The 13,511-nt window shown below is 37.5% G+C and overlaps 2 protein-coding genes across 3 annotated transcripts in view; one reads left to right on the plus strand and one right to left on the minus strand.

Moving 5' to 3' along the window:
• The window catches only part of LOC104683194 (centromere protein P), a 113,080-nt gene that overhangs the window by 25,561 nt on the left and 74,008 nt on the right, over window positions 1-13,511 (plus strand). The gene's annotated exons all lie outside the window — the stretch shown is intronic.
• On the minus strand, window positions 6,358-13,096 carry OMD (osteomodulin). Of its 2 annotated transcripts, none has more exons than XM_019280280.3 (3): window positions 12,922-13,096; window positions 9,789-10,744; window positions 6,358-9,249 (listed from the first exon to the last, which is right to left on the minus strand). In XM_019280280.3, exons 1-3 carry the CDS (start codon window positions 13,005-13,007, stop codon window positions 8,930-8,932), a joined length of 1,362 nt encoding a protein of 453 aa, XP_019135825.1. In that variant the 5' UTR covers window positions 13,008-13,096; the 3' UTR covers window positions 6,358-8,929. The 2 variants fall into 2 exon arrangements, with proteins under 2 accessions (XP_019135825.1, XP_010388199.1); XM_010389897.4 differs by having other exon boundaries at window positions 12,935-13,040.

The raw sequence follows: 13,511 nt of genomic DNA on the forward strand, positions 1-13,511 counted from the left end.
CCTCATCATGAATTTTTGGCAGTCAGCACAAATGGGAGACAGATGACCAACTTTGAAAGTTTATAGAGTAGCTTTCTCAAGTCTTTAAAAAATATGTAGCAATAAAATCTAGTGGGAATATATCCAGACTTACATTTCTCCTTTATTGTCATACCTTTTTTTTTTTTTTTTTTTTTCCCTAGAGCAATATTGGTGATAAGCTGTGGACCTTTTGGTTAAGTTTTCTTTTAAGTGCTGTCTTGTTTAGCAGCCAAATGTCTGTAGTAAATCTGCAGAGTGACTACAGCCAGTTGCTCTCTAAAGTATTTTTGTGTTTATAATACTACCAGTTTCTGAACTCGTTTGGATTTTATAAAAAGGTTTGTAGTTTACTTCATATGCAAATTTAACAGTGTGGTAGTTTGGACTTGAAGCTTGCTCTAGGATGATGCTGTGATGATATAATGGAGATGTGAAGGGAAGAGGCTCAGTAATAATAGAAACTGGGCCCCAAATCCCATTGGATGCTATTCTGCTGGAATAATAAGGACACCAGGAGCTTGGAAGAGGTTAAGTTGTAGTGTCAGTACCATCTTACCATCCCCCCTGGCTTCATGCATGTCTGGGAAGTAATGACACGGCTCTGCTTTGTATTTACCCTTTCCAGCTGCCACCCCTCTGCCAAACATCCAGGTTAACATTTCCTCTGTCTCTGGGGCATCCAAATGTTTCCAATGCTTGAATGTAATCAAAAGACAACTATTCTAAGGGAAGAAAAGTAGTAAGTATTGAAGCTGAAAGCAAGATTGAAAATATTAAGTATATTTATTATAGTCTTATGATAATTTATTTTGTACTGAAATCCTGGATTTCACAGCTACATACGTAGAATGTCTTAGGAATAGCTTTGTCTTTTCCTTACATATGACAACTTCAAAAAAACGAGGGAAAACTACTAGATAAATGAAGCTTTGAAAATTTAGGAAGTCTTCAAGGAAACTCTTGTTTGCTTTGATCTGCAAGAGGAGAAGAGGCTCTGGATTTTTAGACAACTTCAGGAACAGCTTCTGCACAAAACATTGTGAAAAGTCTGTGTTCATCAGGGTCACAAGATTTTGGTTGTGTTCTTATCACGGAAATGTTATCACGTGTAGTCACTGCAATAAAGGCACTTCTCAGAAACTCATGAATACTTCCTTACAAATACATTCAAAGAGTGAGATGTTAAGTAGTTCATTTGGCATGAGATCATCAAGGAGTAGCTTACAGTGCCAAATAAAGTAGTAGTCTTGTCCCATAGTTTGTCTGCATTGTCATGAAAGAAAATACATCAGCAAATAATGTCAGATAAAACCAGTTTTTATCTGAACGTGTACGAGATGCTCAGATGAGCACAGGGATGGGGGTGGTATGAGTGGCTGCAGACAAGGAACAGGAATATTGCTTTATTCCTGCTCAGAGTGACTAGAAATAACCACAAAATCATGTGAGATGAAATATGTGGTTCATATGCACTGGCAGTAGGGGAGCTCACAGGAAATACCCTGGCAAGCAGGGAGTGCTTTCTAGGCACTGTTAGTGCTTGGAAATTGGATGTGTAAGTGTCTGTTGCTTGGACTCTGGTTACAAGGATTGATGTACTTGGAAGGTGCTTTCTTCTCTGGAAACCTAAGCCTGCTGTGTTGTTAACTCACTGAGCTCCAGTTTTTGAAGAGGGCCTTAATAATGTGTTCATGGTGTGTTTTCTGATTTCCCCATGGTATCTCATTTGCACTGACTGATTTCCCCACAAAATACTTTCACCTGGAGTGTTAGGCATTTAAAAACATTACGTTTCCTAATTTTGTTGACATGATATGGTGGCTTAAATTTGAACAGTAGTCACATTTCCCTATAATTTTGTGAGGATATAAAGTGTAGCTGAAAGTGTAAATGAACCACAAGCCTTCTTTTCTTGTAGTGGATAGAACCCAAGCCAGTCTGATGGGAGTGGATTCTAGTCTCTGGATTCTGCTTTCAGAAAAACTTAACTTTAGGGGAAAAGGCTTGCATACAGAGTAGGTGTAAAATTTGTTCTCCAAGGCTCCCTTCTGTCACGTTAGACAATGAAGAATAAAGAGCTTTTAGGAGAGAAAAAATTAGAAGTTGGATGGGTATGGATGGCAGAGATAGGAAAAACATAGGAGAGCAAGATAGAAATGAGGGTAACTATCCAAACTATACATGTTGCTGACTAAATCTTCAGCATCTGGGAAATAATGAAAGTATTTAGTGCTGTTTATATGTCAATACAGAGGGGATAGACATTCCTTTGTGCAAGACTGGTTGGAAATGACTTCTCCAAGGTGCCTGTAGGAATTACATGGAAGCAGGGCCTGGCACTTCCTGTATAAAGACTTACGGTTGTGCAATGGGAGGCAGAACTCTGGAAAAAGAAAAATGGGGAGGAGAAAACATAGGGCCTTATCTCTGGGGTATGGGGTTTAATAAGGCTATGAGGCAGCACTATGGGCAGTCCCATAAAGTTGCCATCAAGATACTCCTTATGAAATAAACCAAAGCTGAGATTCTTTCTAATAACTCAGGTTGTTCTATATTTAGACAAAGAAAGTGTATTTTGCAGCTGCTTAAAGACCTTGGCTTTCATCTTGTATCATAGTCCCTAAAGGATGATATTGGCAACTTCTGTCGTTTCTGAGTTTTACTGTTTATAAGCGTTCTTGGAAAAAAGTACTGTGGATTATTGCTCAGCTGACCTGTGCTTATGGTGGATGCTGGGAATCACTTACACAAAATGCTCAAAAGTCAGTGTCTTCTCTTGGCCAGAAATTTGTGTGGGACAGAATGAGATGAGGACAAATTAGGAAAGCTTTTAAAGATTCCTGGGCTCAATGTTGGATTTTCTTTTGTGTGTGATATTTCTACTTCATGTGGAAGGTAACATGGTAGAGGTTCCTTGGCATAGCTCTTGTGTGGAGTGTGATTTAAACACTTCACAATGTTGACCAGCTGTTCTGGATTGGAGCCATTATAACAGAAAAGGTTTTATAGAGGAAAAGACGGTTCTTGTACCAGCCTAATACATGTACAGAATAATCTGCAAGCAGTGAGAGATAGATTTACTGTTAAAGAGGGCAAAATCATTAAGTGATGTTAAAACTGAACTCAATGGTTCTATTTTTATTTTCTTCTGTTGTAACCTAAAAGAAATAATTTTTTGGAACAGTTCTCTACACAAGTTTTATTTTCTAAAACACAGGCCTTTTCTGCCTGATGTTTTTGTGGGATTCTACTTTCTAAAACTACTTATATCTCTTTGCTGCTGCATACGTGTGTGATATGAAAGAACTCAGACTCCTTCATTCCCTTCTGCTTTTTGTTGAGGTCCTGATATAGGGTGTAAAAATAGTTTTAAGGCAGTTTAATGCCAGTGATGATGATGGGGTAGCATTTATTCTGGGAACTAAAGGTATCCCAGAGGGGAGGAGGGAGCAATCTCCTGGTTTGGGGACTGAACGTGGTGCTATAGAAGAGTCCTCGTGTAAAGTAAAGTATATTCCAACTCAGCATCCTTGAGGGATGGAGGAGGGTTCAGAGGTGGTATTTAATGTAAAATAAACATCATCATGTCCTAGAGAGAAAACGTAGAACCTTCCTCAAGATTCAGAATCACTAAAAAAGTACCTGAGATGAAATAGTTGTGCGTAAACATCTCCAGTATTTTTATGAAAAGTTGCAACTATTTCCAAAGCTCTGTAAATTAGATAATTTTAGGTCACTCTTAGGGCCACCAGCTGCAAACTGGAGACAGCTGAAAAATGACCTAGTGATTGTATGAACATCCTTCCATATGTTTCCGATTTATAATTGGAATTTTTTAAGTCTGAAGACATTACCTTTATTTCTTGCATTTCTGAAAAAGAAAAACTCCTTTTATCAGTTAGTGTGTTAGAAATTAATAAAGCACATTGTAAAAATCATGCACAATATTAAACAGAAATCAAACTCTGGTTACCAAATACAAATGATAACCAGAGAAACAGTGCTGTCCATTTACCCAGACCCCTCTGTCGAACACATGTTCTCTTGAACTTTGCTATGTGACATCAGTTATATCCTGAAACAAAAGCCAACCTACTGCAGTTTATTACAGTTTCTTAGAATTCCTTCCAGAATTGGCATTACTTCCTTATGACAGTATCACCATTTGTTGAGAGCTGTTACTATGTCCACAGGGACATTTGAGTCAGGGCTCCAGGAATCATTGGCCTTATCCATTTTTACTTTGGTGTTCCAGGCATCTATTCCTCGGGTTGTTCACAGCATCTGCTTTTACTCTCTGTGTTCATGGCTCATCTTCACATTTATCTGTTTTCCTTGTGTTTTACTTTTAGATTAGGGGAAGGTTGATTATTTTTTTTTCCCCCTTCTTTCTCTGTAGATGATGAATTGATGCAATGAATTACAAGACTGTGTTATTATTTATTTTCCTTTTAAATTAATTAGGTTGTTAGAAATACAAATTTTGGGCAAAATAGTTAAAAACATTAAAAATGTTCGTATTTGTGGAATTCCATAAATTGCAATAGTGTATACCCAAGTTGGCTTATAGCTGAATAGTTCATACTCTTGCATCAGTACTGGAAAATGATTGTGAAATCTCTTCTGTGTATATTTTTTTGATTGAAAATATAGTATGTTCCCCTTTCCTGCTTTTTAGGTAGGAAATGCCTGTGATTATTGCTCTCAATGATCAGGCTGGGAAACAAAGAAGGAAATGGATTCCTATTTTAAAAGTGGAATGTGAATATGTTAAACTAAGTCAGAAAATGTGAACTGTAGAACATCTGTTTTCTATAAAGGCGTTTCTGTCCTTATCCACCGACCTTTTATTATCAGAGTACTGAAGCAAAGTGTGAAAAATATTTATCAGAAAAGGCAAAATATATTCCCACTTTTTTGAGGCTAAAGGGAGAAATGTATACAGTTGGATTGAACTATTGTTATTTGTCTTTCTTTTGATTTTTTTATAACCTTATGGGGCTGGCGCTTTACCTGAATTGCTCATGGAGATGCAGAATTCCAGATCAAGCTTTGTTTCTGTATTTTCTGACTGTGCTGTAAGCAAACTCATTATGCTGTTTGATTGTTAGGTTTTGCCATTAAATAAATAGCATGCTTAGTTCTTAGTTTATGAATCTATTTCCTGCTTTAGAAATACCGTATAATCTGAAAGTAAATACCAGAGCAAACATGAAGCAAGTATGTTTTGACACTATATCAAGGTAGTAGCAGTGAGGAGCAGTACCAGCACGTTACCATGGTTCAGGACAGGGAGAACATAGAACTGGGTGTGGAATTAATAATAAAGATTAGTGTACAGTATCCTGTCTCCAGCAGTGCCCATAAGCCGATGTTTTGGGAAGACTGAGAATAGGACAATCACGTATGATCCTTTTCTCTATCCTGTCTTCAAGTGTTCTTCCATTCTCCAGCTATTTTCAGCTCAGCACTTTTGTACCTACTGTATTTCGTTTAGCAGCCTTTAATGGATCTCTTCCAAGGAACACAATTACTGTTCCAGGCTTTTCTCGACACTGTGTCTAAAAATGCTGCTGCTACCACTGTGTCCTTAGGTACACGGGACACGTGAGCTTCATGTGATGGCTCCTTCCCTTCTACTGGAGCAGTCGATCCCCAGACCCTTGCTGACGATGCAGCTCATAATTTTGTGGGCATCTTCTGTATCCCTCCTCAGCCATCTCTTTGCTGAGCTGCTGAGTCCTAGTGCATTCCATGTTGATATAGAAACCATTCCTTACCTTTGGTGACCTTGCTCTAATCCTTTTCCAATCATGCCCCATGTAATTACACCAGCTACCTGAGGCTTTGGAAATCAATACTGTGTTTAGTGTCTGGCTGAGCCACAGATTTATAGCGGTGTCTTGATGTCTCTTGTTTTCCATTTGTCTCTAGTTACTCTCTCCATTTGAGTTTCCTTTTTATGACTCCTGGGCACTGAGCCAGTGTTTTCATTGAACACCTATTGCTGCTGAAGCACTTCTGAGTCTTGCTCCTGAGTGATGTTGGTGAGGTCATCCTTGGTTAGTTTTAATGTGAAACGAAGATCATCATTTCCTTGGACATCACTTCTCATTGAACAGTGATGAGCTCCATTGGCTGTCTTACCATCCTAAGGTCCTTGTGCAGCCATTCTTCAGTGTCACTTAGCAATCATTGTTGGCATCTCACTTCACAGCCTGGTTTGCTTATCTCTTGCTAGCATTTTAAATGGAATAAATTCCAGCACAGGCCCTTTGCAAAGCTCCCACCAGTGGGATCCCCTCCACAGTAAGAATTGACTATTTATTCTTAGGCTGTTTCTTACATTTTATTTTATTTTTGTTCATGCTGTTGTCTCCTAATCTGTGGAAGCGTAATTTCCTTAAAAGCCTTTAGAAATTTTTGTAGGCTATTTGGACCAGGATCTCCCTTTTTCACATACTTCATGATTCCCTCAGAGAACTCCAAGATATTTGCAAAGCAAAAACATCATGACTTTTACAGAAGGCATGCCCAGTGTTACCAGAGCAAATTGCACTCAGCTAGATACCCATTAATCCAGTACTTTATTATAAATTCTCATTTCTCTAAGGCTACCAAGTCTTTAGTTCCCTGTCCACTGTAAAAGCCTTTCTGGAATAAGTGTCCTATTTGCTACAGGTGATACGATAATATTAATTGAAAGAAAAGTATTTATAATAGCTCTGTTTGTAATACAAATTTCATGTTCCACCTCAATGAGTCAAGTGTAGTAAGACAGCTCTGAAGTTTTCAATAATTTCCAGTTTGACTTTGAGAAACGCATATAACGTCAATATCTTGACTTCTACTTTAAAACTAAAGCTGTTTGTTTCATAAATGTTTGTAAAAAGCAGAAAGTTTGTTATAAAAGATGTAATATTCATACTGTAGCTGGATAGTGTTCTTTTACTTTTAAAGCTGAGCAAGCCTTTCAAAAAAGCCTCTATTTTAGATTTGCATTTTGTGCACCAGTCAAGTCACTTAAAATCTGAAATAGTTGAAAGGTTCCCTAAGGTTAATATACTACATGTATATATTAATAAAGCTATAAAGTCATAGATATATCTAAATTCTGTATATACTGTACATAAATGATACTGAGTACTTAAAAGAAGAAAAGAACACATGCATGTTTGTTCCTTATTCATAAACCCAGAAATGTTTCAGGGTGAAAAATGTTAATAATTTTTTTTGTAAAAAGATGATGACAAATTCTGTAGTGCTGTGAATTTGTGGGGTGACCATAAAATATTTTGCTATGAATACTGTATCTGTTCAGAATGCAGGTAAGAAAAAGGGGAAGGAGAGAGGAACAGATTTCTCGTGTTACTTGGCTGAAGATCCACAACTTCATAACGACAGAATAAATTTTGTACCCATAAATTCTTACAACCAGCTGTCCTTAAAGACTATATATATTCTTAAAGTTTATATTCATAACTTTGCAATAAATCTTTCTCTTAAAAAGGTCATTAAGTATTTTCATTTTCTTAATATTTCAGTTGATACATCAGAAACCATAAATATGAAGATGGGCTTAAAAAATAACTGAAATTCTAAGAGAAAAAATGAAACCTGCCTAACTTCTCAAATTCTAATAGAAATCAGATTACGTTGTACTTTAAGTGTAGGACAACTAAAAAGACTACATAAAATTATGCAAAGTTGATAATATGATGTATGGGTTTATTACTTGCAAACATTTCATTTTGCTGTTGAAACTGAGGATTTTTTTTTTTCCCTCTCAGCTAGTAAAGCTCTATCAGGGAAAAAGTGCTGAAAATAAAGAAGTGATTAAAAAAAGCAATGAAGTGCTCTATAGTGTTATCTTCCCCTGTAGTTATCTGGATGTGTTTCTAGGCATAAGATATAACAACAATTTGCATAGCTCAAAGTTTTCTTCAGGTTACTTAAAGCAATGTTGATTCTACTTTGAAGCGGAATACAGGTGATTGGTATTAGCTGTGCAGAGGGAGAGTCTGAATTAATAGTTAAAAAAACCTGCAATGCTTCTCTTTGCTCCTGTTCTACTTGATGAATAATTCTAAATGAAAAGATTACATTACATTTCTACGTGTCTTCTAAAATAACATGGGCTGAAGCACAGGGAAAATATAAATGCTAATGGTTCAGTTGTGTTAGTGCACATGCTTTTTCCCTAGGTCCCAGCAGCTTGGTGAAAGATTGTTTATTGCCTGTGTTAGTAGTAAGAAGCTGAAATCTCATTTGAAAGATTGTGATAGTTAAAGGACAGCCAAAGAAGTGAATGTTGTAATACAGCTTGTCAGGACACTTGAAACATAGTATGGGGAAGGTTTGAATCTCCTTATTTGTGACGTCCTTGTCCAGTTAGAAATTGGAAGAAGTAGTATTTGTATTTCTGGGAGATGTGGAGGAACCTTGTGGAAGTATTTTGTAATCTTACACTCTTGTCCTTTTCTCTGCTGTGTCTCTTTGCTTCTGCTGTCAGCAGTAGGATGTAGAGCTGAATGGATTTTTGGCCTTAATCACTCATTCCTATTGAATATGGCACTGATTTGTATCTTAGTCATTTTGCAGCTGGGTCACTTTAGAACACAGAAGCTTTTCAGGTCAATTTTCTTTGGCTTCAGCTGCCCACCCAAAAGTGAGCCCATCATCAACCCAGGTTATGTGTCAGGCTTTTATCTAATGCTCGTCTGAGTGCTGTTTGTTCCTAGTATTGTTTTTTACTACACCAATAATACGACTTTTACCTACTTTAAAATCCTGTCTCCAGTTTACAGGTGTGTCTTGAATACCCCAAACTGTCCAGTTGTTCTAGGATAGATATGAATAACCCATGCTAATGAAAAGTTTCCATATACACTTATTACCAATGATTACTTCAGTGATAGTAAGGATGAAAATAGCTGTCGTCTTCTTCATGATCTTCTTCGGTTTCTTGATTGAGTGTTTCATGATTGTCTTCTGCTTCCTGGAATTCCTCTGGTGTTAGAAACCGCCGAAACACCGGTGTTCTGAGCTGAGTTGGCCTGTTGACAGTGACATTTTGCTCTCCATAATAAATGGTTCTGATGAGAGGGAAGCAGAAGAAGGCGTAGGTGCTAATGGGGCTCGTGAGCTTGTTCTGGTCCACCCGTATGTAGGTTAACTGATTGATGTTCAGTGGGTCCAGAGTTGGACACATCACAGTAACATTGATGTCTGTAAGAGTGAAAAATATTAATTAAAATGCAGAAAGTGGTTATGTTTTAGACCTATTGCAAAAATGAAACTTATGTTTTGAAATTTAAAATGGAAAATATTTTTGTGGTGCACAGTACTACAACCCTTCTCTGTGTTTTAAATCAGCTTTGTAAATGACAATCATACCAGTTTGGGGGCTTGCAAAATATAAGGTTGTGGGGTAAAGAATTTGCAATTACTGTTTTATGTTAATGAAATATTTTTGTAATTCTTTTTCTCTGAATGTTTTTATCAGTTGCCAAAATCAGAAGTAATTTTCAAAAAGATTTTAGCTGTTACATGAAAAACTGGCATTAACTTCTACAAAAAGTTGGCAGTTAGAGATAAACTTCAAAAGTTAAATGCTCTCTAATTTCAAATTGGTCTCAAATGACTGAGGATGTGTTTATATTGCATTCTGAAGACTATAGGATGATATTCTCCTCACACTCCTCCCACAACTAATGCCAAAGTCCACTAAGTTTATTGCTTTTTATGAAATTTAACCATCAACCTACTTTCAATTTCATTGTCTTCAATGTACAAATGCTGCAAACTTCTCGGAATATAGAACACTTGTTTCAATTTGTTATGTCCAAGATTAAGTTCTAGAAGGTTGGGTAGATTAAAGGTGTTGCGTGGAATGTTCTGCAGGTTATTGTGGGACATTCTTAGAGCAATGATTTGGGGAAGTCTTTTGAAATAGTTTTCTGGGATATGCGATATGGAGTTATTTTCAAGAGAAAGATGCCGAAGAGATGATGGCAGGTCAGGAGGCATTGTATGTAATCTGTTGTTGCATAAATTGAGCTGCATTAAATTTTTCATGTTTGAAAAGGGCTTTTCTTTGAATACTGAGTCATCAAGTAAGTTATTGCAAAGGTCAAGCACGGTCATGTTAGGCAGTCCTTCCAATGCATTTCCAGGTAACCGGGAAATTCTATTGAAACCAAGGAGGAGTCTCTCTAGAGAGCTGGGCAGTGGGAATGGAAATTCTTCTAATTCATTATGCTGTAAATGCAGTTGCACTAAGTTTGAAAGTTTGGCAAAAACACCATGGTCAATCATATGGAATTTAATTTTGTTGTAGCTGAGGTTAATTTCCCTTAGGAAGGTAACATTAGTGAATGGTCCTGTAGGCACAGCTTCAATGTCATTGTTTTGCAGATAAAGTTGTTGGACATGACTGGGGATGTTTGGTATTGTCTTGAGTTTCCGGTGATCACAGTACATGGATAAGGGAAAAGCTGGTGGACAGAAGCATTCTTTGGCACACTCAGCTGGGAAAGGAAAATGAGGAACTTCAACTTGGGTGTTTGGGTTAAAAGAATATGGAAGTTGATGATCCGGCTCCCCACCATATTCATCCTCAAAATCATAGTCTTCATATTGACAAACGACCAAAGCAGCCCGGAGGAGGTAAAGGATCAATAGCTGGCTCAGAATCCCCATATTTAAATCTGTATGTTGTGACCTGTTGATGAGAAGAAACATTAAGTTTTAGATAGATATAAAATAAATAACACAACAGTTTTAAGAAGCAGCAAGATATAATGAAGTAAGTAGAATAATGCCTTTTTTTGGCAACACTATCTGTGACATTACTAGCAAACCCAAGTTTTGACCTGTACCTTCAATGTAAAAAACATGAACAAATTTACTGTCCTTGAAGTAAACAGAGGGTATCTGGTCTGACTTCAAACGAGGAACAGCTTTCTACCTGTGCTGTGCTTGATATTGAAGGATACCATGACAGGATTGTTTCTATAAAGAGAACATTGAAATAGATTACTTGGAAATATTGTATATTATGTAAAATAGAAATTTATGTGGCTTTGCAAATTGTGTGTTCTGTGGCATTTTATGTAGTCTTCTTCTGCCTCTGTAATCATATGTTCTTTATAGATGAGAAGTAATTTGCCTTCCAAGTACCCTTCTGAGGTGAAATCTTGATGCTGTGAAAGGCAAATCATTTCACAAGTCAAATTTCTGATGGTCAAAGCCAGTCTAACATTTTAGAGCATGTTAAGCAGTCAAAGGAACCCTGTTATTTGGCAGAATGAGAGTAGTGAATCATGTCAAGCTGTTAAACAGAAATGAGTCAAAATGTTACATTGCAGGTCAAACCACAGAAATCATGGAAAAAATAAAGATATTTTGCTCATATAGTACCAGAACCCTGAAGCAGAGAGAGAAGAACAGATTTTCTCAGTTTTTTTCATATATGTTTTGTACCCAAGGGACTCCTTGTTTCCTTGTTAATCTCAATATTTGTTTACTGAGCACTGTCAGTATTAAAGGAGATGAGACAAGTGGTCATTTCTGATATTCCTTGTGGTGATTATCTAATGCATGATGTATTCTATGAACTGAACAAGAGAGAATTCTGAGAAGAGAAGTAAGTAGTAACACACTCTTGGAATTTAATGCATCCTTGTACTTGTCCTGTGCGACACAGCCTGTGTGTGCCAGTGGCTGGGTGTCACCATGTGGCATTGCCTAACCTGCACATCCAACTTGGCGTTTGAATGTAGTCAAGTGTCATAACTGATGAAAACCTTAAAACCAGTTTTGAGGGGAGTCAGGAAGTCCACTTCAGGTAGGTCCTTAGCAAAGCCAGGGACTCCATATCCCTGCAGCATTGTGGGATGTCTGAACTAATGAAGCAATTAGCAGAGAGAGGCAGAGCAGCCTTGCACTGAGCATAAATGCACTGCACTCATAAACTGTGCTGGGTTGAGAAGCAATTGTGCTTCAGGAGGAATTCACTGGGTTTCACATTTCAGGCAGTGTATATCAGAATATCTTCTAATCAGTCCTGTTGGTGTCTGTATATCTAAAATGTGTTTCTAACTCCTGCGACTGCCTTCTGGTTTTGTGGAACAGATCCCAATCTGTCCCCCTTGCCTATTTCATGCTCTTCATTTCCTTTTATTCCTCCCTCTTCAGTTTCAGTCCAGAACTTGAGCTTAACCTTCTAGTTCTATTCTCTCAGCACTTCTGCTCCATGTCACAAAATTTCCAATTAATATTTTTTGTTCTCAGTGCCACAATTGTCCTTAGAAACCAGGAGGAACAACTCACAAAAGTGTGCTTGGTTTGAGCAATCAGGCCTTTATGGGAGCGATCTACTTGCCACGTAGACAATGTGAAGAGAACTCCCATCATGTCAGACAAAATGATAAATAAGAAGTACTATGTACCAAGGCCTCCCACAGGTTTTATGGAGAGAGAGGAACTGGTTTTGGGGAGACCTTTTGATCTGTTGGCTGTAGCTGAGTATCTTACTGATAGAATGGTACCCGTCCTGCCGGGCTTGCAGGTCATGTCTTAAAGCACTGAGTCACTGACACCTCTTCATGAAATATTTCTAAGAACTTAACTAGCTTTAAAGCAATCATGTCAGGTGAAACCTGATAACAGGAGATGCAGGTCAGATGCACACAATATGATAAAACACATAACTACAAAGTTGAAAAAAAAAAAAAGTAGGAAATCTTAAAAGCTTGATTGTCTACCATCTGCAATGAACTCAGAGCTCAGTAACCATATTTGTAAGCAGTTTACTAGCTGAAAGCTAAATGTTATATAACATGCATGAATCACTCTTCACTGAAAAAATAACAATCAGTTAATTTTATTCCTGCTTACCAAGAAAACTTACTCTTTGGAAGTCTGAGAAGTTCAAGTTGTAGGAGGGCAGCAAGTTCTTGTGCTCGTGAAATCATCTGAGACATAGCCTACCCCAGCTGGAGGAACAAAAGGTCTGTCTAAGCCATATTTTGTGGTAAGGCGCCTTGTGGGAAGGCAACACAAAATAATAGCCTTGGCCCCTCTTCTGATTTGCCAGTAAAATTTTAAAAAAACTGCTTTGTGCCACATCATCACTTGCTGTAGATGCTGTGTCATAAGGCTGTGAAGCAATTTCTCCTTTTGTTAAAATCGCTTCAATGTAATTGGCAGGATTCTTTCAGTGTTACCAACTCCCATTTAAAAAAAGATAAGTCTTCAAAAATTATTACAGAGGTTATTAGTTCATAGTGCGGGTTCAGCTGCAGTGATTCAGTTCTGCAAAGGGTTTGTCCTCTGAGGATGAAGTTAAGAAACAGCAAAAAAAAATTAACCTTACCAAAATCAAGGGGAAGCATGTGCTATAGAAAAGTTCTTAAAAACATTTTCCTTATTTTTTCCCCTCATGATGTCTATGTCCTGTCTTCTTCCTGCAAAGGAGTTGTGCTATA

Source organism: Corvus cornix, chromosome 12, assembly GCF_000738735.6.
Source record: "Corvus cornix cornix isolate S_Up_H32 chromosome 12, ASM73873v5, whole genome shotgun sequence".
In the NCBI taxonomy this organism is placed as follows: domain Eukaryota; kingdom Metazoa; phylum Chordata; class Aves; order Passeriformes; family Corvidae; genus Corvus; species Corvus cornix.

Excerpts from the sequence above, each read along its gene's own strand:
- OMD (XM_019280280.3), bottom strand. The coding sequence starts at position 13,007 with ATGTCTCAGATGATTTCACGAGCACAAGAACTTGCTGCCCTCCTACAA. Across the intron at positions 10,745-12,921 it reads CCAAAGAGTAAGTTTTCTTG|GTCACAACATACAGATTTAA; the intron begins GTAAGCAGGAAT and ends TCTCATCAACAG. Across the intron at positions 9,250-9,788 it reads TGAAGACAATGAAATTGAAA|ACATCAATGTTACTGTGATG; the intron begins GTAGGTTGATGG and ends TCACTCTTACAG.